We start from the raw sequence: 25637 nt of genomic DNA, 5'->3' as shown, positions 1-25637 counted from the left end.
CCAGTTCATAATATCAAATACTGGATAATTATAGTCATCAGTTATAGCTAATGGAAATGTGGATTTCGGGCCAGATTTATTGCAGAATTTTACACACATTTGCCATAAAAGAGGTTACATTAATTTTGATTTAGTATTTTGATGTGTTTCTATTAAAATGTCATTGGAGATTTCTTGCCATTATTAAATTAAACTGGCAAGTATTAATGGTGTTACTCCAAATTGTATATTTCCTGAGGGAGATCCATGTGTAATACTAAGTCTATGCAAACTTAAGTAAACAGATTCCGTATTAGTATGGTGTTAGCAATTTATTCCACTATGAAGCTTATTCTTAATTTAGTAATTGATAGACTAGTGGTATTTTAATTTAATGATATGAAACCATTATTAGTTATACTTAAGTTCCACTGTAAAAGCAAGCTTATTCTCTGTTTCATCAGTTTTTGAAGGGTTATAAAGGTGAAGTGTGTTTTTGCAGTTTCAAATCTTGTATCACAAAGAAACATGGTGACATTGACACTCAATTAAAGAATAGTTGATTGTATGGCGGTATTAAAATTGCCTTTGTGACTGTTCATTCCCATTAAGATTTAATTTTATGTCATTGAAAATAGTTATGAAGGAATCAAAAAAAACTTGATGCCTGAATGAGAGTAGGATGGAAATATTTTCCTTTACCCTGGCTTCAAAGTATTTTTTGTCTTCCTTCAAATCTTCAATGTTGGAAACAAAAGGGGGATTTTGTCACCTACTTGAATGGAAGCTAGGTTGTCAAATAATCTTGGTGTTGAGTAGCACAACGTATTGAGCTGAACAAATGTCTGAAGTGGTATGTTGCGGTATAATTCGTTAAGTCTGTGCCTCTGCAGAAAATAAAATTAGTTCAGAATATCTACATCAAGCTATTGTTAATGGATTTTTTTTCCTCATGTTTTAAACTTTAGAGCCAGACCTGTAATACATGTGAATGCTTCGTTAGAGGTCAACCCATCAATTTTGAATCCAGAGAACAAAAGCTGTACACTGAGAGAAGGTGTCATGGTCTCTTGGTGAGTTTGATTCTGTGTTGTGGGAGGCATACTGCATCCTGAATCACTGATTTCTTTTTCTCACTGTTATTCACAGTGACTAATTTGATTTTTACACTGTCAAATAACTGGAGTCAGTGAAATACAATGTTTTATCTATCTATTATTTTATTTAGAAACAACTTTGACTGTATAATGATGAAAACCATTTATTAATAATACCCCACAAGCTTCCAAACAAATTTGAAACTTTACTTAGGATCGATTGTCAGGCATGAGTAATGTAAAATAGTAATTGTAAAAACTTCACCTAGTTCAAGAAAACATTTTTCCATTAACCAAAATCAGATTAACTCATCATTCATCGACTTGCTATTTGTGGACTTGCTAAATACATACTGGCTGCCTAATTAGCTTTGTTACCAACCTTTCTGCACTTCAAAAATAATCCATTGTCTTGAAGATATTTGGGATGCCTTGGGGATGTACCAAGGTGCCACATCCATAGAAGTTTTTTTTTCTTTCTCTCTCTCTCTCTCTCTCTCTCTCTCTCTCTCTCTCTCTCTCTCTCTCCCTCTCACACTGTAAGGGGCACCAGAAAACATTCAGTTCTTCCCATTTATAACTTGCCATGTTGATTAACTTTCACTGGATCCTTTGAACTTTGTGACATTTATCTTGGCTGTTATACACCCTGCTTGATCTTCCTATGATTCACTTCAGTAGACAGGCAGATCTAGATTTGGACAAAAGAGGGAATAATTCTCTACTGTAGATTTTGTAATTTGTTTATGGGATGTCGTTATCGCTAGCTAGGCCAGAATTAATTGCCCATTCTTAGTTGCTTTGAGAAGACGATGATGAGCTAACTCCTTGCACTGCTGGAATCCGTGAGGTACATTCACAATACTGCTGTGACTGCCATGATTTTAATCTGGCTATAGTGAAGGAATGGAGATACAGTTCCAAGTCAGGATGTTTTCCATAGAATCCCTACAGTGTGGAAACAGGGTCTCCGGCCCAACAAGTCCACACCGACCTTCAGAGCATCCCACCCAGATCCATCCCCCAAAACCCACCTAATCTACACATCCCTGAACACTACAGGCAATTTAGCATGGCCAATCCACCGAGCTTGCACATCTTTGGACTGTGGGAGGAAACCGGAGCACCCGGAGGAAACCCACGCAGACACGGGGAGAATGTGCAAACTCCACACAGACAGTGTTGTGTGGTTTGGATGAGAACTTGTGGTGGTGGTGTTTCAACGCATCTGTTGTCCTTGTCTTTCTATTTTGTGGATGTTGTAGTTTGGATGATACTGCCTAAGGAGCCTTGATGTTCCACAGTTAGCTTTTCCCATTTGAGTGCCTTAAGTGGAAAGTGTTCCAGTTCTCAGCACTAATACTTTCATTTTGAATGCAAAAAAATTACCTTGTTAAAAAAAAAGTGACTGAATTTCATCTTAAGCAATATTGCTGCATTTATTGATTGTGCCGCAGTTGACCTTCATTTTAACTCTAAAGATTGTTTCAAACTATTGGCTTGTCACAGTTGCTGATAATTATTCCTCTCCATCAGTTTTACAGTTAAGTTCTGCTTAAGTGCATTCGGAGCAAGAGCCACAGATTTCTTGGGTGAGTTTGATCTTATCAAATGTGCACACTCTGTAATTTATTACAATTTAAATTAAAACTGTAGTGTCTTTTTAGTGAACTATAATAAATGTAATGGTTGGGCAATCTTTCAGGAGCTAGTGAAATAGGAGCTAATATATGACATGGTGCTGTGCTAAATCTGTAGCTAATTATGTGTGCCAGAACACAAGCTGAATCAAATAGAACCTTTTAGTTGAAACTGAGAATAACAAGATTAAACTATTAATCAAACTCTTATTTGACCTGGTTGGCAAGATAATATGTGCTGACTTTTAAGACCTAAAGTGCTTTAATGGAACACTTTACAACTGGCAAAGTCATCACCATTTAATTACTGCCCAAGTTGATGGTGTAACTCATGTTATTTACCAATTAGAATTTGATTTTGTTCATTCTCCACATGGAGGTATCAGTGATGTAACACAAATTTGGCTCAATGTCATCAAAATAAGCTTAATGCTGACAGATTATTCACCAAGAACTTTAAACATTTATATATGGTGTTGCATCCATATTCTGAAAAAAAAGAACATGCAATTGCATCAAACTTTGACATAACTGTTTGATTTTTATGCCAAAATCTCGCATGCATATTTCGTTGATCATTTGCAGTCCTCTGAATAGGCCTTAAAATATACTTTTTTTTTTTGAGGGCTCCTCAGGAGATTTTCTTGAGGGCTACATTTTGGTTTTTGGGAGCCACTTTGTCATTCTTACAAAATCATTTGTTAGGTGGTGCAGTCAGATAGTAACAATACCTTTTTTGCATCTGCATTGATATATGCACTGAAGGAGATTTAGAATAACTAATCTGTATCTTCAAAACTCGTCAACAATCCATTAAATGTAAAGCCACAACATGCAAGGAAATAATTAATCTCCTCGATATCACACCATTTAAGCTGGTACAAGACAACAGGCATAAGTTGACAATTTGTTTTCAAAATAACTGACACACCTTTTTTGCATACAAAAATCCGTCACCATAATCATCATTCCTGGTAAGCAGTGAGTTACAGATGTAGTGTTTCCATCACACATTCACAAGATTGGAAGTAACGCATGTCTAACTGCTTGATTTACTGTATCTCAGATCTCAATCTCCGATTTAAATTTAATAATTGACATTGTTCAGGATAGTAAGATCCACTGCATACCCTCCACACCACCACCGCCCCCCAACCCCAAGTATAGCAGCTCTTGAATTTGTGTAGCCTTAAACTAGAGATTTGACATTTGTTTACAAGGAATTCAACACATCAGTGATTGAAAGTTTTTATTATTTATGTATCCCCATTAGCTCAGAATTCCTTCTTTTGACAGGTTTCAAACTACTGTGTTTGGAGGACCAGCCCTCTACCATTTCCATACATTCTGTTTACAGGATGACTTTTCTCTGATCAGTCACTCCTGTGAGTGAACTTTCCTGGCCATTTTGGTGCCTTTCAGTGGCAGGTTTGCCTGCTGATCCATATATCTTGAGTGGTGCCTTTCAAATTACTTTACTGAAAGTTCATTTAGCTCTTGAACACAGCTGCATATTTATCACAGAAGATGAGTTTCCCATGTTTTGCTAATTCTTGTAAGGAATGCAAAATTAAACCCAACAATATTGGTGCAAAAGGACTCAAAAGTTGTTCCATGTGCTGTTCCGCTATTCTTTATTTGTTGAGATTTTTCATTTATTGCTTTCCCCTTTACTGAGGTCTGCACGCTATATTTTCTATATTTTTGATTGCTTTGGTATAGCATTAGCATCTGATACACTTATAAGGGGAATGCTGCTATCATTTTATTAAGTCTGCTGTGTATAATAGGTATAAATGATTCTTTCCTCTTGAGTATATCAGATTAAGGGGTGAACTAATTGAGGTGTTAAGGATGATTCAAGGATTTTGTCGGGTACTGAAGTTATATTCTCTTATAGATAATGTTACAGCCTTTGTTCTGGAATTAAAATTAGAGTGAGGCCATTCAGAGGCAAAATCAGGAAGCACCTTGTCACCCAAAGGGTAGTGGAAATCTATAATTCACTCTCCAAAAACCTATAAAAGCTAGTTTGGTTGAAACTTTCTGAAGTGAAGAAGAGCTTTTTGCTAGGTAACATGAGTCTATATGGAACTAAATCAGATGAATGGAACAATTACCAATTAACAGTTAATTAATATAATGAAGGAACAGACCTAGTGCTGAGCGTGCAATGTTGGATGGCTTCAAACATTAACTTGCCAATGATAGATAAAATTTAAGTTGGATCTTCATGAAGTTACATGTTTAAAACTTTTTGTTAGGCACTGCTTGCTTGTTTGGGCTGACATTTCCATGCTCTTTGCAATTTTCATGTACACTAATGAGATTCCCCAGAAATCTAAGTTGCCAGCAACAAAGTCAATGTGGAAAATGTTTAATAATGCAGCTGGTCCGAAAGGATTACCTCGGAAGCTTTGCAGTATCTGCCCACTGTATAAACAACTATCCTTGGAAGGTGCTAGTTAGTTCTAGTTTGTTGTTTGTTAGTTTTATATTCTACAGCCATGTGACATCAGTCTAGGGCTGAACTATCCCATATCTTGGCTAAGTGTCCATTTTCAGGATTGTCAGAAAATCTTGGCAGTGGTGAATGTCTGCACTTCTCCATACCATTCCATGTGATGTGCACCATGGAAACAGTTTTACATTTAATGAAATTTAGTGTAGAAGATTGTGTGACAAAAGTTGCTATGCACCGTGATGGATTTGTCACTGTGAATCCTGCTCGAAATACACCGCCTAAAAATGAGAAATTCAGTCCAGTATCATCTCTTACCTACCAGTTTTAAGCTAATATAACCTATTATTTTACAATTATGTAATATCCTACCTCTTATTGCTCAACTATGTGCCTCCCTGGCTGAAAACGTTATATTGGTTAATCCTTCACCACTTAATACTAATTAGCCCCTTAGACTTGTGTTCCGAAAAGAATTAGTAGCAGCAAATCAACTCCTTAATCCGTGCAGAACCAGATGCAGATTGCAGGCATCTGTTTGTTGTTTTAGGAGTTTGTTAATACAGTTAGGCAGTTGATAATTTATTGCAAATTACTGCTAGTTTATTAATTTTATTAAGAAGCAGCAGTTTAGATTTGATATATCAGTTAATTAGATGAAGTATCTAACCATGGCACGTGGGGATGGTTTGTTGATACCGGAATACAAACAGGATGTCCCCACTTGGTCTTGTTAAAGTGGTGGCGGTTACATCTTGCTCTCTAGCCAAGGTGTTACAGAAGTCTTCCCTTCCTCTTCCTTCTCTCCTTCTGCTCCATCTTCCATCTGCTTGATAAGGATTTCCCAATGGAGACTGCTGTCTGGGAATAACTCCCCCTGTTCTGAGGGTCCATGTACAGATCCTGAAGTGCGCATTTGACTTGGCTCCAGTGCGGTTACTCCAGTATGGAATCTAGTTCCTTAACTCTCTTGGCCTCTGTGTAACTTGTGGTTTCCCTGACATCCTTGGCCCCAGTGCTGTTATTGCAGCTTGGAATTGGCCTAGCCCCTGTGGGCTTCCCCTGTTGCTTCCTATCCTCTATACTATTCTCTGAGTCTGGCACTTAGTTTTCTATCATATTTCTAGGGGTAGGTTATTTTCTTTGCATCAATCAACTTTCTGAACCATTTTGTCCAGTGGCCAAGGGACGGCCACTTATGATGTTGGATGATAGTCATCTCCATGTCGGCCTTCACCTGAGGATTAGTTTATCATTTTCTTGTGAGCTTATTTTCAAAAACAACACACTGATGATAGGGTATATTTGGCTCCTGATGAATTGTTGATGCTATTCAATGGACATCATGACCTCCATTTTTTCTAAGTCTTTGTTTTGATATGCTAGAAGTATGGAAAGTTAAGTACTTTTGTAATAACTGTTACATGAAATCACAGGTTATACAGTAAATATTTGGAAAATTCAGTTTTTAAGGGACCCAAACATTCAACATCTTCAAACAGAAGCTCTCATCAATTTCAGCATAAGTTAGATCAAAGGAATTTAAGCCAAGCCAATTTATCCTGTGCACAACCATTTAAAGGTTTTTTGTTAAAGGAAAGTTACTCGAAGCAGTTAGAGGATGTCTGTAAAAGCATATCTTGATACTCCTGTGAAACATTTATTGCTAGCGTCTCTTTGGAGTTGTCTTGCTTAACTCTGAATTGTCTTTTGCATTCGTGCTTTTGTTCTTGCAAAATCAGATCAGTGCAAGAATGTTATGGTGACATCTAGTGTTAGCCAGTCAGTATAATTGTTGCTCTTGAAGGTGAATCAATTGTGAATGCACTTTCACAATGTTTCAAAAATTGAAAATAAATTGGCATTTTTAAACTGTGATTCTAAACAACAAAAATTGGCAGTTTACTTTAATTGTGAAGGATATTATGAAACAACAGCAAATATTACGTAAATGTATACAAATAATTTCTAACACGATGAAGCTTTCTAAGGTACTTCACAGGAACATTATAAAACAAAACGTACAATGCCGAACTGTGTGAGGGGATGTTAGGTCAGATGACCACAAGCTTACTTAGTTTTCAGGAGTGTTTTGAAGTAAGAAAGGTGAGGTAGAGAGGTTGAAGCATGATATTGCGAACCTTGGAGCCTTGGAAACTAATGGCACGGCCAGTGGTGGGGAAGCAAAATACTCACTTACTAGCAAGATTTCTTAGATAGCAATGAAAAATGAGAAATATTTCCCTCCATTGGCCCTTGAAAATCACCATATTTCCCTTAATGTATATCTATGTCAATCACTATCTAGCTAACTTAGCACAGGTTGGTATTTAACGTTTAACGTTTTTACTCTGAATTAAAACAAAAATCAGTTCTATGGAAGGGTCACTGGACCTGAAACATTAACTCTAATTTCTCACCACAGATGCTGCCAGACCTGCTGAGCTTTTCCAGCAATTTCTCTCTTTTTGTTTTTAGTCTGGATGTGTTTTTGATGTTTTGCAAATCTGTACAAAAGCTTTGATAGCCTGCTGCAGAATCTGTACTGAGCTTCATTTTAAACATGCAATCTGTGACCGCCAGATTGCCACCCTTTTGCTTCTGAAACATCTGGTAACCAAAGATGCCGAATTCCTCACCTTTGTCTTTCACCTCTGGAACTCCTTGTCCTTGTCTACTTTCTGGTGTCCTTTGTCTATGAAGACCACTTGTTTAGAACTGTATGGGCTGAGTGCCCATTTGCACCATCTTGGCAACACTTGGATTAGAATCTTCTTGCAAAATTGCACTAGTTCCCTGTGCCGCACAAAATTCATTTTAACATCCTTAACATTATTCTCATATCTCTCGTTTTCAACAGCCACCAGAAAACCCATCAGTCCTTTTTAATTTGACTGTATTAATTCCATCCCTTCACTACTTTGTTCTTCATATTTCCCCCCTACTCAGTGCATACAGGTTATCCTCCACCCTATTAAGTGCTATGAATTTTGCATTTGAGAAGCAGTATGAAGATTTAAAATGTCATGGTCAGAGATGACAGTGACTTCATCTACTCTTCCATTGAATTGGTTGAATTTTTTTGGTTCTGCAGTGTATGCTTAAAGATAATGTTGAGTTTTATTTATTCGCAGATTTTAATTTGGAACTGCAGCTGGATAGACTGAAACAGAAGGGTGCGATCAAGAGAGCAATGTTTCTTCACAGTTCTCTTTCTTCTTATGAGAAGAAAATGAAAGTGGAAAATAACCGAAGGAAAGCTTGTGAAGAGTTGCAAGCCTTTCTGAGAGTAAGTCATTATTGTATCACCTGTTATGTTCGGCACATTTGGCAGCATCTGTGGAGACAGAAACTGATATAACATTTCAAGTCCAAGGACTCTTCTTCAGAAGATTTAGAAGATTCTTGCCCTCCTTGCTGTCTCAAAGTATGGACCATGTTCAGCTAAGACAGCAAATGAGTAGTCATCACTTGTACCAGCTACCTTCGAATTAATGCCTCAAGGATACATTGTAGTAGTCTGCTATTGCCTGCATGAGTAGAGCAATTGGTTTATCTTCATAATAGATACAATCTTGCATCTGCTCTATTGGCATAATACTTTAGCGTTGTGTTGTATCCAACACAAGCCTTGTGAAGAGTGCCAGTAGTTAATTGGTGCTCTGGGCCATGTCAAGCAATGAAGCACCATGTGGAAGACATGACCTGAGTTTGTACAATGATGGTGAACTTCCATTGTTAGGAAAATGGAGATACAAATCCAGAAGTCATACCTTTGAATACAGTGCCTACCATTTTCATGGGGCTGGGGTTGGGAAATGGGGTAAGGTTCCAAAATGCATGTTCATGGTTCAGAGATAGCTCCCCATATGAAACAGCAGCTGCCTTCAGTCATATTTGTTTCTTGTTCACCATGGATGGGAAATGCAACATGTGTATATTAGACTTGATAACAGGAGGTCTACATTTTGCAGAGTTGCTTGGATAGGTAGAACAGCCTTTTGGAGAGGTAAGGTATCCTTTTGGATATGATCCCGAGATACCTTGGAGGGAGGTCAGATGCTTTTTGTGAAAGGTAGGCCTCTCTTTGGGATCATTAAATGAATTGCAAAAAGTATATAAGCTCATTGGAGCTGTCATGGGATTTTAAACTCTTTCCTTTAAATATTTAAGAAATAAATCTATCTTGGAGTGTTTTTAAAGTGCTATTTCACTCTGCTGACATAAGCCAGATTCATTACAGAATTGGTACTGCATTACTGATTTCATAACTTTGGTTATTAAAGTAGAGTGACTCTCAATTCACAATTTGATTAATAGCTCAAAGTTTTCAGACTCTGACATGGCACGATGAATTCCAGTATTTTTTGATTTTATAATGGGTAAAGAAAATTGAATTTGCTGAATGGGTTTCTAATCAATGGGAGTATTTATTTTTAAATAGTGAAATCACCAATAGACGGAAGAGTTTGATTTAATCACAGCATGGGTGCTTAGGTCTGCCCACAGTGGATACTGGGTGAGTTGGGATGTTACAAGTAAGGACAAAGGGTGGTGGGTGGGGACATGGATTTGCATTGCTTCGCAATAAGTTGGAATAGGGTCTGTAAAGCTGCAAGGGGATGGGTGGTGGAGGGACAGGGGTCGACATGGAGAGTATGGGGGCCATTGGGGTGAATATAGGGGCAGTTGAGAGCATGGTTTGGTTTGGATGGTCATGAGGTAGGAGGGAGGGCTATTTTGTGCTTCTTTTCAAAACTTCAATACAGTGTGAGTCTCAAGGCAGGCCTGCTGTCTAGTAAAAGTCTACACACAGCAGGCTCCACAATGTTTCTGGACCCACCAACCAGGATTCCCAGAGAATTTGCCCCACCCAGGAACAAACATCTAAAGTTCTGGGATACTTTCTCATGGATTGGGTTTGCAGAGCTGGGAATAGCACTGACTGCAAATTCCGATTGGTCTTCTCTTAACGGGGAGGCTCAAATTTAGGAATGGATCACCCTGGAATATTTTTTGGTGTTGGTGGGTGGTGTGCCAATAAAATCATTCTGGGATGTGCCAAATTGGCTTTTCTTTGTCTGTAAAGATATAAGGGAAGTTTAACAAAATAAGTGGAAATTATGAGGAACATCATTAACAGTTTTTTCTTCTATAAGTGGATTCACCTTGCAAAAGTGGTTTACAACCAACAGGTTGCAGGACATAATCTTTTAGATATCCTTTTGAGCCCAGTGCTGAAAGTTGCAATTAAATATAAGTTTGCCTTCTAAATGGCGACTAGATTAGTCACCATTTAGAAGACCAACTTAGGTGAACTTTTCACTAATAGCTAAGGCAAAGTTTAGCTCCTCTTTCTCTTTTTGATGTTGAATTAATTTGCTATGCATTAACCTGTTTCATTCTTTATGCCGAATCAGAGATAGTAGGAACTGCAGATGCTGGAGAATCCGAGACAACAAGGTGCAGGGCTGGATGAACACAGCAGGCCGAGCAGAGAGGCTGACGTTTCGGGCCTAGACCCTTCATCAGAAAAGGGGGAGGGCAAGGGGGTTTTGAAATAAATAGGGAGAGCCTCTCTGCTCCTATGATGCTGCTTGGCCTGCTGTGTTCATCCAGCCCTGCACCTTGTTGTCTCGGATTCTCCAGCATCTGCAGTTCCTACTATCTCTGATTCGATTTTAACCCCACTGCGAAACCTCTTCTAAGGATGCCTAACGTGAAGAAGTTACCCTCCTCCCTCCGGACAAACCTCAAGGGATCTCTGTCCCACTGCAACTCTCTCGTAATCCACCTATCCTCTCCTCTATCCCTCTTCTATCCGCCTCCCACTCTCTCCCTATTTATTTCAAAACCCCCTTCCCCTCCCCCTTTTCTGATGAAGGGTCTAGGCCCGAAACGTCAGCCTCTCTGCTCCTATGATGCTGCTTGGCCTGCTGTGTTCATTCTTTATGCCAGTCTGTTTCAATGGAACATTGGTATTTGCAGCTATTCATATTCAATGTACTTGGGCTGGTGGGAAGAGGCCTGTTGTATCATAAGAGGGAAGTGTTTGGTATGCTTTATACTTGCTGCAGCATGTTCTGAAAACTTTTTTTTAAATCTGCTACATTGCTTTATACTGCTGCAGCACAAGCATTTTGTGATGCGGTTTTTACGTTTGATCCTGATTTCTGTTTGAATTTAAGTTTTACTTGAAATAGTAGTTCCAAAGACAGTTGTTATTAACATTATTACTATTGCTATGTGCACAAATCTTGGAGTGTCAAGCAGTTCATGATGACATGCATTTTCTATTGCAATTATATTATAAAATTTGAAATGGCTTAGTCTACCATGAAGCATATAATATGCTGTAACTTCTGTCATTTATCAGCTTGTAGGAGTTTATTTGTGTTTGAAAGATATCAATGAAGTATTTTTTAATTTAAAGGATGAGAATGAGTTCAGAGATAAACTGACTCCGATTGCTATCTACATGGAGTATAGCCTGGATGTAAAAACCCCAACAGATGGGAATGGACTTCGACCAATCCTCAACCAATTTACCCCAAATAATATCACCAAGCAGGTCAGTAACCAATACATTTCTCTGCCTGTTAATTTGTCCAGACATCTGCATGATTGGCAATTTTTTTAAATCTTGTATGTATTTCATTAATCCAATGACTTTAACGTGCTAAATATTGCTAAAATCAACTTTTATCCCTTTCTTAAATTTACTTCTCTCTGTCCCTTTTCCCAAAGCCCTCCAAATATTCAGGCCATGGACCATTCCCTGGCCATGAAAGCAGGTAAGGAACCTGACTGGCCCATGCATCGCTGTCTTTACATGGTTTTAAGAGATGTGTGAGAGCAGTCTGATCGACTGCCATTAAACATTCCTGCCCCGGTAGGCAAATATCAGGTTTCAACTCATTACTGTTCCATTTTCCTTTGTCCATGCCTCCCCATCCTCTCTCTGATAAGGATCTGATATCAGGCACTCTGTGTGATTCATAATGACAACTATTTAATTTACTTATCATACTAATTCATCTGGATCACTTTGAGAAGGTTTTTAATACAAACTGCAAGATTTTGAACAATCCTTGAAAATGACTTATTTAGCTGGAATGAAACTATTTATTTACTGTGCACGACTTTGTTTTGTTCAAAACATAATCTGTGCAGGAGCTTGAAAGAAAACCATTTTTTTGACAGTTCATCTTAATGTTGTTTGTGTCTCCTGGAGACTGCTACAATGCAAAGCTATCACTCTCCACTGGCAATGGAAAATTGCCGCATGGATATTCAAAAACTCTCATCATCTACATTATTTTAGTAGAGGAAATAACATTTTATTTTTCTCCTGATTACCATTTGTCCTAAGTCCGTTTGTATTCCGGGGGCTGACAGTGATTTGACCAAAGTACCCGTTGTATTCGTGGATCATTATATGATTGTTGTTTATTTTATTCTTTCTCAGGCACGCATTTTACTGGATTGTGGTGATGATAACATCTGCAAACCTGATCTGAAACTGTCTGTGCGAGGGTAGGTTCGGAAAGATTGAAACTGGTCTTTCCTTTAATCTGCTAATACAACATTATTTTAATTAAATTTTTGAACAAGCCAAACTATTTTAACATGCGGTGTAATACTTGAGGCTCTTAATTTAAAAATGATGCTTATCTCCTCTTTAGGGATCGAAAACAATTGTACATTGGTGATGATAATCCCTTAACCCTCCATATAAATGCACAAAATGAAGGTGAAGGGGCCTATGAAGCTGAGTTGTACATCATGTTACCACCACAAGCGGATTATGTTGGGGTTGTTCGCAATAATAAAGTAAGCAATTTGAATTTTTTGTCATTATAGTTAGCCTTGTGGTGGTAGCACAGAACTATAATTTGCCATACGAGAAACCACTGTAGGCACACCTTTTATAAATGTTTTTGTAAGCTTCCAGCACAATTTCTCATGTTTGACTAAATGCAAAAGGAAAATAACACAAACAGTAATTTTAGAATGCTTAAAGAGCATTGTGGGGTTGTAAAATAATTGGAACTGTTGGTTAACTTTTAAGAAATTTGTTTACACTGTGAGTGGAATTAAATGTCCCCCTCTGGCAGCATGTTTGAAGGCCGTTAGGGGCATTTAAATCCAGAATCTGCTTCTCATCTCCACTGGATTAAGTCCAAGTCATGAAGGCTCATGAATACTTTCTAATTAAGGTACTTAAGTACAGAATTAGTCAAAGAATCATTGAGATCTACAGTATGGAAACAGACCCTTCATTCCAACTCATTCATTTCGACCAGATTTCCTAAATTAGTCCAGTCCCATTTGCCAGCATTTTGTTCCATATCCATCTAAACCCTTCCTATTCATATACCCATCCAGATACCTTTTAAATGTTGTAATTGTACCAGCCTCCTCCACTTCCTCTGGCAGCTCATTCCATATATGCACTACCCTCTGTGTGAAAAGTTCACCCCTTAGGTCCCTTTTAAATCTTTCCCCTCTCACCTTAAACTTACATCATCTAGTTTTGGACTCCCCTACTCTGGGGAAAAGACCTTGACTGTTCACCATATCCATGCCCCTCATGATTTTATAAACTTCTATGAGGTCACCCCTCAGCCTCCAAAGCTCCAGGGAAAACAGCCCCATCCTATTCAACCTCCCCCCTATAGCTCAAACCCTGCAACCCTGGCACCATCCTTGTAAATCCTTCCTGAACACTTTCAAGTTCAACAACATCTTTCCTATAGCAGGGAGACCCAGAATTGAATGCAGTATTCCAAAAGTGGCCAAACCAACGTCCTGTACAGCTGCAATGTGATCTCCCAACTTCTACGCTCAACGCACTGACCAACAAAGTCAAGCATACCAAATGCCCTCTTCACTATCCTGTCTACCTGTGACTCCACTTACAAGGAACTATGAACCTGCACTCTAAGATCTGTTTGTCTGGCAGCACTCCCCAGGACCTTACCATTACCATTTGCCTTTCCAAAATGCAGGACCTTACATTTTTCGAAATGCCCGCTTAATACTGGAGTTGTCACACAAAAAACAAAAGTGACACGACACTCTTGCAGACCTTCCCTAGTGGAGATCAGATGAGGCTGTTGCAGTTTTTCCAACTGGAGGGTGAGAATCCTGTTGTCTGGAGTAAGTTCTGCTCATGTGCACAGATATCTAAATAGTTCCATAGTTAAAAACACTAGTAGGTAGATAATATCGGCATTTAATTTAGAATGTGTGGATCTTGTACCATTATTGGTATTATATTGTAGTCAACTATTATGATAACACCTCCACCACCTTGATGTAAAGGGTAGCAGGTACATGGAAACACCACCGTCTCTAGGTTCTACAAATCACAGACTATTCTAACTTAGAACTTTATCACCATTCCTTCACTGCACTTGTGTCAAAATCCTGGATTTCCTTCTCTGACAGGACCTTCTGTGTGCCTACTGCCTATAGCAGTTCCAGAAGTCAGCTCACCACCACCATCTCATGGGCAATTGATTGCTGGCAGTTCTTGATGAATAACAAAAGAAATCAAATAGACTTATTATTTAAAGCTTAAAAGGCAGGAGGATTTCTGATTAAGGTTCTTTCCTGAAACCACATGCTGAAAGTGACCACTTAGACTATTTATGTTGGAAGTAATTGACTTGTAAGGGATAATTAAAGAATATAAAACCATCCGTATTCTCTAAAGTGCTGCTTTACTAATATACTGTGGAAATGAGAGATAAAAATATGCTGGAAACAGAGATAATGCACAAAAACGTTTACTTCAGGGAACCTGATGCTACTAAACCACATTTTTTAACAATCAAAGTCATCAAGTTAAAATTAGAATTAGAATTCTATCTGCAATAAGTGCAACTCCAGCTTCTTCAATGACAATTAATGAGAGGCGTTATCAAAGCTAAGAGTTGGAAATGTGCCAGTCAAATCTAGGCATTTACCAATGGTAGCAAGTGCTGAATTAGATCAATCAAACTACCTTGATGGCATTTTCATGTCAAAAAATAATAGAGATATATAGAAATTAGTCAGAGTTAGTTATTTTACAATAAAAGTCAGGCCTGGAAATATCATTGGAAGCCAAATGGTACATAATTCAATTGAGCTCAATGCAGAAGTAGCAATATATTTCTTCAAAATTGTTTTCACAATTATTAAATATTTGCTTATTTAATATTTGGATAATTGATAATGCTGTTGAAATGACCTTGTATAGATGTGTGGCTAGGTTAACAGGTTGTATATAACTATGTATAATATAGCAGGACCTAAGTTTTTAAAGATATTTCCCCCCCCCATATGCTTTCCATTTACAGTTGGTGCTAAAAGTTGCACATTTATAATCCTTTGTTTTTCAGAGTCTTACAAGATTGTCTTGTGCCTATAAGACAGAAAATCAAACTCGGATAGTAGTTTGTGACCTTGGAAACCCCATGAAGGCTGGAACAAATGTGAGAAAGTTAATCTTGATACCTGAAGAGTTATTACTCCTGAGGTCTTCTTCATCCCATTGTATCAATTACAGATAAGATTCTTTGTATTATTCACCACCACAACCCCTTTCCTGCCCAATACTTCATCTTCTGTATCAGTCCCAAGATTACACTATCCCACAAAGAACAAAAGAACAAAGAAAATTACAGCACAGGAACAAGCCCTTCGGCCCTCCAAGCTTGCACCGATCCAGATTCTCTATCTAAGCCTGTTGCCTATTTTCCAAGGATCTGTATCCCTCTGCTCCCTGCCCATTCATGTATCTGTCTAGATACGTCTTAAATGACACTATCGTGCCCGCCTCTACCACCTCCACCGGCAATGCGTTCCAGGCACCCACCACCCTCTGCGTAAAGAACTTTCCACGCATATCTCCCTTAAACTTTTCCTCTCTCACCTTGAAATTGTGACCCCTAGTAATTGAGTCCCCCACTCTGGGGAAAAAGCTTCTTGCTATCCACCCTGTCTATACCTCTCGTGATTTTGTAGACCTCAATCAGGTCCACACTTTACTTAGATCTGTGCTTTCAACATTCCAGCTATTTAGCCTCTGGCTCTCCATTTGCAGCTCATTTCTGCTGGTACTAATTTGTTCGACTGCACTCTCACCTCCACCTTTTTTTGATGTTCTAGTCCCGAATTAATCCACTCTTTCTCCCACCTTGACTGTTGCCCTTGGTACAATTCTCATCCCTATTCCCTTAAGTCATAGGGACTCAGCCCTTGACAGGATATGGTAGATGTCCGATTTAACTATTCACTGCCAGATCTGTCTGGATCACTTAAAATACTATCAGCTTCTAGTCCTATCTGGTCGTTATTCTAAGATCAATCTGTAATGCAAAGGTAATCTGTGGCCTTTATTTCTCAATTTACGATCATTACTATAAAATCCTCCCCCACCCCATCACTTTGATCCTTATCTCCAACAATATGTTCAAAGGAGCCATTTTTCATTAAAATTGAGACCATTAGATCACCTACCTCCGCCACATATCACCCTTCCACTTGCCTACCTTTTCAAGTGTTCCCCTGCCCCAATCCTGAGCTCACACCTCTCTTGTATTTGTTTCCTATTTCATGCCCTCTCTGAGCTTACCTTATCTATGATACCCACTTCCTGTTCGCACAATCTTACTCCCACTAAATTGCTGATCACAGTTTCTCTTCCTGGTCTCCATGTTAAATAAGATTACAAATGGTTTTCTCAAGGTGTTTTATTCTTTCCTTTAAATGTGCCAGAATTGCCGATCTCCTAAAAGAAAACTAATCCTTATCCAAGTTATGTGACATCCAGTGTAATTGTGACAAAGGTGAACTTTCCCTTCTTGACCTGTGTGCAGCTTTTGACAAGTTTGATCTCAGCATCATTATCCTTCAGCATCTTTTCATTCTTGTCCATTTGACTGGGACTGTTCCTCATTTGGTCCCATTCTTCTCTCTCCAATCATAGCCAGAGAACCAATTACAATGGTTTTTCTTCCTAAAACTGCACCATTTACCTGTGATGGCCCTTAATTTGACTGCCCTCCTATTTCTCATCTACTTGCTGTTCCTAGGTAACAACACCCAAAGGAAACCATTAGGTTTTACATGTACACTAACAAACAAACATATGAATTAGCAGCAAGAGTAGGCTACTGAGCCCTTCTAGCCTGCTGCACCATTTGATATGATCGTGGTTATGTGTTTCTGGCCTCAACTCCCTTTTCCTACTCATGTCCTATATATTTGGACTCACTTCTCTATAAATATCTAACTTTGTTTCAAAAACATTCAGTGACCCTGCCTCCACTACGTTTTAGGGACAATACCTGAGTCCATCACACCACCATCTCTCAATACCTCTATTACTAAATTATATTATGTTGTCTTGTTTCCAGGAGTTTGAAATGATAGTATTATCTAATCTCTAAATATTTTGATACATGTTGAAGCTTATTTGAACATATGAAATGTTATCTCACCATGTTCTGGAGCCTCAAGCATTGTTGGTTCGATAAATAGTAGGGCCATAGCGAACAATGTGGCATTCTGTATATGTATGTAAAGTTCCTAAATCATATCAGAATAGTATAACATGCACTTTCAAAGGAAAATCTCTACATATGAACATAATATTTTGAACCATTAACCTTCTTTATAATGTCAGAACTAAAGATTAGTGATTGACATAATTAAACTGAACACCTTGAGTCTTAGTATAGCTTCCTTCCTCTCCCTGAAACATTCTTAACAAATTTAGATTTTGAGATGTTGTGCCTCCATCTTGTGGATTTGGCATACATTGATCTAAGTGACGAGTTGGCACACTGCAAAGATGTTGTGCCTTCTTGTGTGTGCTGTTGCTGCTGTTGTGTCACTTGATGTTGGTTTGATATAGATGGCAGTGCAGTCGTGAGTGATGTGGCACTCTTTGTACTTAAAATGTATATATATATATACGTGAACTAATAGTTCCTAATCAAACTGAAATAAGATGATTATCTAACAGACTATGTTCAACTGACATCCAGAATTGAATAAGCTGTAATTTCCTCCAGTTGCATATTTGGAAAACTGAAGACATTGATTTCAGTCTCAATATCAAATTGCACTCTTTAACTCCTCCATTTTCCCTGACAACTGTTCAAGATTACACCAGTCTTATTGCAACATTAGTATCACATTCAACGCCAAGATTAGAATTTGACTTCATATGCCTTCAGTGAGAGCCATTTTCATGACATCATCCAAATTTGCTCCTCTGCTCATCAGTTGCTAAAACCCTTATTCACGCCTGTGCTACCTCAACCTGACCATCATAATGCATGCCACATTCTGCCGTCTGTAAGCTAAAAGTCCTCCAAACTCTGCCCATGTCTTAACTCTCACCAAGACTTGTGAGCCTTGTGTTCGCTGACCTATTTTGGCTCCCAATCAGACGTTATCTTGATTTGGATATTATCATCTTTGTCTTCAAATCCCTCCATGATTTTGTCTACTAACTTCGTAATCGTCCCCAGCCCGCTCTTGTGAATCCCTAATTTTGGCCTTACTTTCAGTTATCGAGACCCTAAGCTCTGCAGCATGCTTCATATCCCCTTTGCTTCTCTACCTCATTTTCTCCTTCAACCCACTTTTTGTCTCATGAGATTTACAACTATTTATTTTTGTCACAATTAAACAGGATAAGTGCAGCATGAATAATTTCTCATCTAACTTAAGATCTCTTCATGTATCTTGTTTCTTAAATGCTCCTGTGTTATTATGTGTAAGATGATATATGAATATAAGTTGTTGAATGGAATAGCTCCATTATTTTGATAAGACTGCTCCTTGGATGGAACTGCTAAAATTAGGCCAGAAACTTGCTTTTGCAGTCTCCTTGGAAGAATGCTGCAAAGCTGCCTCTGGCAGCCTTTGAACACTGGATTCTGGGCCTAATCTGGGATCAGGACTTCATTTTAAAACACATAAGGGAAGTCTGGCAGAGTCTATACTCCTTCAATCGTTACTTTTTATGTGCACTTGTTTGCCTATTGGCAAATTCATTTTAAGTCGATAGACTTGCACATGGGAGAAGGGAAGAGGCAGCGATTTGACAAAACATGTCCTTGAGCAATTTTCCAGCTGCTTTTACTGTAACATTAGCAGGCAAGTCTCGAGGTCAATCTGTTTTATTGAAGCGCTGAAAGATCTGAAATTGATTTTTGTTCCTCAGCTGTGGGCTGGACTTCGATTTAGTGTACGTGAGCTGCAAGATGCTGAAGCAGCTGTTACCTTTGACCTGCAGATTCGAAGGTAAGTTTATGTCTTTCCCAACTATCTACCAACTGTTATGAACATTGGAGTATGTGAGCAGATTACTAAAATCTACATCATAATTCTTTCCCTCTGTCCCTAAAGATTGTCACCAAACTAAATTTCTATTTTACACATTGGCTTGTTTTTAATCATCAGCATATGAACAAAGAACAAGAGTAGGTCGCTCGGTCCTTTGATCCTGCTCCACCATTCAATAAAATCATGGTTAATCTGATTTTACCCTCCATTCTATGGTGTTGGGTACTGACAACACACTTGCCTCCAATTAATTATGAGTAAAGCTCATTGAAGAGCCCCGAATGGACTGGGGAGGTCCAGAAGGTGAATTTCAAAGTGATGCAGTCTGTTTACATGATAGTATTCAGCTGCCAGTTGCAATGTGTGGAGTGACTGATTGATTGAAACAAAGCAGGATGAAGTGGCTTACAATTGACCATTTGTTCACTTGTATGCACTGTGTCACGGCCGAATATTGGATCTGCCTGCCTGCTCCATTTTGCAAGAACTTGGCAAGCCCTGACATGCATTGCAATCTTGAATTGGTTCCCTCAGGGTCTGGCACCATTAACTGGCTTCCAGCCCAGTTTGTGACTTGCCACAATGCAGGGTTAGAACTCGGAAATGACTCAGGAATGGGTGTCAGGTTCCTCACGAATCCTGTGCTCACTGGCTTACATTGGCTTCTGATTGTACAAAGCCTCGATTATTATCTTTCTCCTCTTTGATTTTGCATTACTCCATGGTCTCATGCCCTTTATATTCTCGCAAGCGCCTACAACTCTGTGTGACACCCGCACTCCACCACTTCTGGCTTCTTGCATATTTCCAGTTTTAATTGTTCCGCTCGTGGCAGTCAAACCTTCAGCTTTTGAGGCACTAATATTGGTGGAGCCTATTGGCCTTGGAAATTTTGGTCAGGCATCCACAGGAGTGTTTGTGTCTGAAGGACCCAGACATGCTGAGTGTGTCCTGCCTGGAGACAGGTGCATCCTGCTCAGCTTGAACTTCTACAGGCCTGAGGGTAACAAGCAAGTCAGAGGTGGAAGGCCTGGCAGATATCATGCTGAGAAGAGAATTCAGGGGAAAATATATGTGGTTCCTCCTCAGCCGGATGCCTACGGTGAGGAAGGGGCATCCAGAGTGTTCCCACCTTGCCCTTGTCTTGCAGCTGGTGATGGGTGCCCATGGCTCGACACTCATGGCTGGGGCATTGGCGTGCAGGTCTGTGTATGTATTCAGCAGACACTGGAAATGCTGGACCTGGCTCTCCATGGCAGCAACCAACCTGTTCATGGAGACTGCCCAATGCTCGCATGCAAGTGGTAGCATGGTACAGGTAGTGTTGGTGGAGTCCTCCAACCTTTTAGTCTGCCCAGTGACTCTGACAAACCTGTCTGCTGCTTCTGTATCTACTCGTGCATTTCAGTGCAGTTCTGAATTGCTGATACCGTGGGGTCCTCCCCTGGCAGGAGCCGAGCAGATATCTGGGTCTCTGGCAGTCACTGGGTGCGATAGGGCAAGGGCATTTCTTCCTCGACCGACTTTGGAAACATGAGGGTGATGTACTCACCACCACGTTCTCCTGACTCGAATCTAGTAAAAGTACGCTTCAAGGTGTCAATATCTGAGCTGGTGGAGGATACAGGAGGCAGCCTTGCCTGTGCATCCTTTGAGGGATTTGCAACTTCTTCCTTTAGAAATAGATGAGGAAATGTATCTCTCACTCGGTCACAGAAGGTACAAAAATGCCATGAATACCTGCCAGAGACAAAACCGGGGTAGAAGGTTGACCATGTTAAGTGTACATTCACAGTGGCAGTAATAGGTGAGCAGCACAGCAATGGACAATGAACCATACTTGGTTGCAGGGACATGGAAGTTTGGCATCACTATGTGATTGGCCACATTCTTCACCAGCTAAGGGCCAGGTTTCTCTCCTCATTGGGTGTGAGGAGCTGAATATCCAGCACCTTAGCACTTTTCTTGGCTTTCTCCACCCTGATTTGAACCATTTTCTCTTGGGATTAGACAAAAGTTGTTGGGTGGGGAGTGGAATTGAATGAGATTAAAATATCTGGCGTAATTTTTAATGCTGGTGCAGCTTGAGGAAAGACAGTGAGATGTCCTGAGTGAATGAGTAGGCAGGACAGTGGTTGGGCAAGGGGGCACTGGGGTGGTTGAGAGCAGTGAAGGAAGATTAAGGTGGATGCAGTGTCAGGGAGATATGGTGGCATTTACCATTGCAGAGCAGAAAAGCTCATTGACCTTCTTCCTGTATTTCTGGGTGTTCCTCTGGACTGACCCAGGTGGCAACCTCAGATCAAACTGGCAGAGTGTGGTAGTATGGTCCTTCCACCAGCACTTTCAGCCCTAGCAGCAAAGCAGAGTACCAATTTCCTTCTGACATTTCCGGGGCAATTCATAGTGTGGGGTCCAGACTGATGGCACTTGACCTGATGCACCATTGCAGTTTAAATATTGCGTCAGTGACAGGAATCCCAGGAAGTCCTGGAAGTGCCAATATTTCCACCTGTGTCGAGAGGTAAGATACAATGAGGGGCTGCCTTCGGGCTCCAGTAATGAGGTGAGCTTTGGTAAGTGGTGTAACAAATCTCACTATAGTTTGTCAAGAGAAATTACAAAACTTGACAAAATTGACACTTTCAGTTCATTTTTACTGAGTCATTTAATATTTTCAAAATTAATATCGATCCTTGTTGGATAAGGGCAGTAAGTGATAACAAGGAACAAAGAAATCTAAATGCTGTGCAGATAGAGGCAGATCAGATTCTTGGAGTTGCTGGTTGGTTCACAGAGCTGACTGGTTTTTGTGCAAACTTTTCATCCCTCTTCTAGGTGACATCCTCAGCGCCGTTGTTCTGTTCCGTTCTTAATTAATATGGTCCGGTCTGTTATGGTGGGTAGCTCTGCTTCCAGTTTTGCTCCATAGTGGTATATAGATGGGGTCTATTTCAACATGTTTGTTTATGGTACCAGTGGTTGAAAACCAGGCTTCCAGGAATTCTCATGCTTGTCTTTGTTTTGCTCATCCTAGTACTGTTAACGTTGTTCCAGTTAAACTGATGTCCTTCTTTGTCAGAGTGAATAGAAATGAGGGAGAGTTGGTCATGCCGTTTTGCTGAGAGTTGGTGTTCATGTATACTGGTGGCGAGTTTCCTGCTTGTCTGTCCTACATATTGCTCCTCACAGTTGCTGCATGATATTTTGTGTATCACGTTTGTCCTGCTCATTGTGGGTATGGGGCCTTTTGTGTTTGAGAGTATCTGGCGAAGTGTGGCTGTTGATTTGTGTGCTATCATTATTCCAGAGGTCAAAGGAGTCTTGTAGTCAGTATGTTTCTAATGTAGGGTAGGGTGGCCAGTATGTTGGGGTGTACAGTGTCTTCTTGATGTTGTTTATTTGCCAGGCATCTGCAGATGAAGCTGTTAGGATACCCATTGTTTGCCAAGACTTTGTATAGGTGTTCCTCTTTGTTTTTGCATAGCTCTGGGGTTTCGCAGTGTGTTATCGCTCACTTAAACAGTCTTGACACAGCTCTGTTTGTAGATGCTGGGGTGGTTACTGTTGTAATTCAGGATTTGGTCTGTGTGTGTAGTTTTTCTGTATACATTTATAAGGAATTCACCGTTGTTCGTTTGTTCCACCTAGAAACGGGAGTTGATTGTTGTTCTGCTCTTCCCTGGTGAACTTGATCCCAGCGAATGTGGTGCGTTCCTTCGAACTTTGCTTGTTTAATGACCACAAAAGTATCATCCACATACCTGACCCAGAATTGAGGCTGGATCTGGGGGAGGGCTGTGCGTTGAAGTCTTTGCATAACTGTGCCCACTATAAGGCCCAAGGTGGGTGTCCCATTAATTTATTCATATACCTGGTCGTTGAAGACAAAGTGCGTGGCAAGGCATAGGTCTAGTAATTTCAGCACATTGTTCTCACTAATGGTTTCTTTGGAGGTCTGTGTTTTCGGATTGTCTAGTAATGTGGCCAGTGTCTCCTTTGCTAGTATCATGTCGATCAAGGTGAATAGTGCCATAACGTCGAAGGAGACTATTATTTCATCCTTGCCGATTTTTATGTTTCTGTTATTCAGGAATTCCTGTGTGGAGTGTATGGAGTGAGTTGATCCGTGTTGGTGAGGGGTTTCAGTCGATGTTGTAGCTCCTTGGCTAGCCTGTGTGTCGGGTGTGCCCGGCAAGGAAACTATAGGTCTGAGGCGTACGTCCGGTTTGTGTACCTTGGGTAGTCTGTAGAATCGGGGTGTATTTGAACCATCAGGTTTCATTTTTAAGAAGTCTGTTCTTGTTATTTGGCCTGTCCACTGTAATTTCTTTAGTGTGTAGGTGATCCTGGTCTCTAATTGTGGTGTGGTCTATAGATCTTCACTGATCTTTACTCAGAGAGTGGTAGGGGCATGGAATGCATTGCCGGAGAGGGTAGTGGAGTCGGCCTCATTAGGGGCATTTAAGCGGCTATTAGACAACCATATGGATGATAGTATAAGGTAGGAGTGGAGCTTAGATAGACCTTAGGTTTAGGGTAAAAGTTCGGCACAACATCGTGGGCCGAAGGGCCTGTACTGTTCTATGTTCTATGTTCTGTGTTCTACAACGTGAAAGACCAGATTCAATACGAATCTTGCAGTTTCCCAACTTCTCTCAAATGATCACACAGGAATGATGACTTGGACTGTTCATTTTTTTTCTTTTAATTTTTGGCTATTTTTCGTATTTACTTTGCAGTTCCAACGAACATAATTCGACAAGTGAGATGGTTTCTTACACAGTTGACATCACTGTCCTAGCTCAAGTTGAGATACGAGGGTAAGAACTGAAAATTCAAACGTGGGCACAAAAGTGCATTTAGATTGAATGTTGATTCAAAGTTATTTTTTGAAGTTTGGGCATCAACAATCAGGGAAATGATTCCTATAGAATTCATAAATATTTGTGCAATAATGGAACTAAATTGAAAGATAGTAACGTCCTTAGGCAGAAGTCATAAAATCAAACATCAGTAAGAATGTAAAAATGTGTAATAGCAAATAGCAGCCTATAATACTCTCCAAGCAATTCTTATTTTTTTCTTTTCATTGTGCCATGAGATGGAAAATAAGGCAGAGCGAATAACGAGTGGATGATTCATGAAAGAGGGTTTTCTGCTGGTATATGAGAACATGACAGAAGTAGGCAATTTTCCCACTCAAACCTGCTCTACCGTTCAACAAGACCATGGTTGATATTGCTCAGGCCTCAACTCCTCTCTCATGTCAGCTGTCAAGCCCTCGACTCCCAAAATCTGCAAACCTCCCTTTCAAAAAATTGTGGATCTAGTTTTCTTGCTGGTTAGAAATGATTGCTCCTTTAATTTGCCAGGGCAGGTATCATTTTAGTCACAAATTATCTGAGTTTCTTTCAGGTTTAGCTGTTAAGAGTTCCAATCAAATGCAACGTTACATTGATAATGCTGTATCACTCAATGGGTAATAGATTGTTACCAAAGATTGCAACCCACTACACCCTACACTTGTTCCCAGTTTGTTTGTGTGGCTTGTTTTGTTGTCGGGTCCCAGCCTAATTTTATTTTCAAAATTATTTTGTTCTCGTGAAGTGTTTCTTCTCCTGATCAGCTGTTTTTGCCCATCGGAAATTGGAAGCCTAAACCGCAGAGTGAAGAGGAAGTGGGTCCACAAGTCACACATGTCTATGAGGTTTGTACTGATTGGCATGTTGATTACTTCATTGTCTGAGTGTTCTTGGGCATTGCGTTGTTACCTGAACCATCTTATCCTTACTTATGTATATTGTAAATTATAACATAGTTCTATAAGTGAAATTGAGCTTATGCTTTTTGTGTTTAATATTGTTTTGCCATTAAGATTTGTCAAATCAGAATTACAACATAATATATTTGACATGTAAGCAATGGGAATTTGAAAAGTTTTTATTCCTGGTGTTAAACTTCATTCGTGGCTTTATGCTGCAGTTCTGGCTTCCTTCCAGCTTTAAATTCGAATGATAGCACAAAAGGCAGCAAGCAAATCAAATTAGGTGCAGAGCTGGATGAACACAGCAGGCCAAGCAGCATCATAGGAGCAGAAAGGCTGAC

At 39.7% G+C, this 25637-nt stretch overlaps 1 protein-coding gene across 1 annotated transcript in view; it reads left to right on the top strand.

Moving 5' to 3' along the window:
* itgav (integrin, alpha V) overlaps nt 1-25637 on the top strand; it is an 81555-nt gene that overhangs the window by 37471 nt on the left and 18447 nt on the right. Inside the window, exons 14-23 of the mRNA XM_048598754.1 lie at nt 948-1052; nt 2613-2668; nt 8312-8466; nt 11611-11748; nt 12646-12713; nt 12863-13010; nt 15569-15661; nt 19408-19487; nt 24272-24352; nt 25140-25239. Of these exons, the coding sequence (XP_048454711.1) occupies nt 948-1052; nt 2613-2668; nt 8312-8466; nt 11611-11748; nt 12646-12713; nt 12863-13010; nt 15569-15661; nt 19408-19487; nt 24272-24352; nt 25140-25239 (1024 nt within the window). The remainder of the gene's footprint in view (nt 1-947; nt 1053-2612; nt 2669-8311; nt 8467-11610; nt 11749-12645; nt 12714-12862; nt 13011-15568; nt 15662-19407; nt 19488-24271; nt 24353-25139; nt 25240-25637) is intronic.

The sequence above is a fragment of the Rhincodon typus genome, chromosome 7, assembly GCF_021869965.1.
Source record: "Rhincodon typus isolate 14 chromosome 7, sRhiTyp1.1, whole genome shotgun sequence".
NCBI classification, from domain to species: Eukaryota; Metazoa; Chordata; class Chondrichthyes; order Orectolobiformes; family Rhincodontidae; genus Rhincodon; species Rhincodon typus.
Note: the sequence above shows the minus strand (reverse complement) of the source record. Positions and strands in the feature narration are given on the sequence as shown.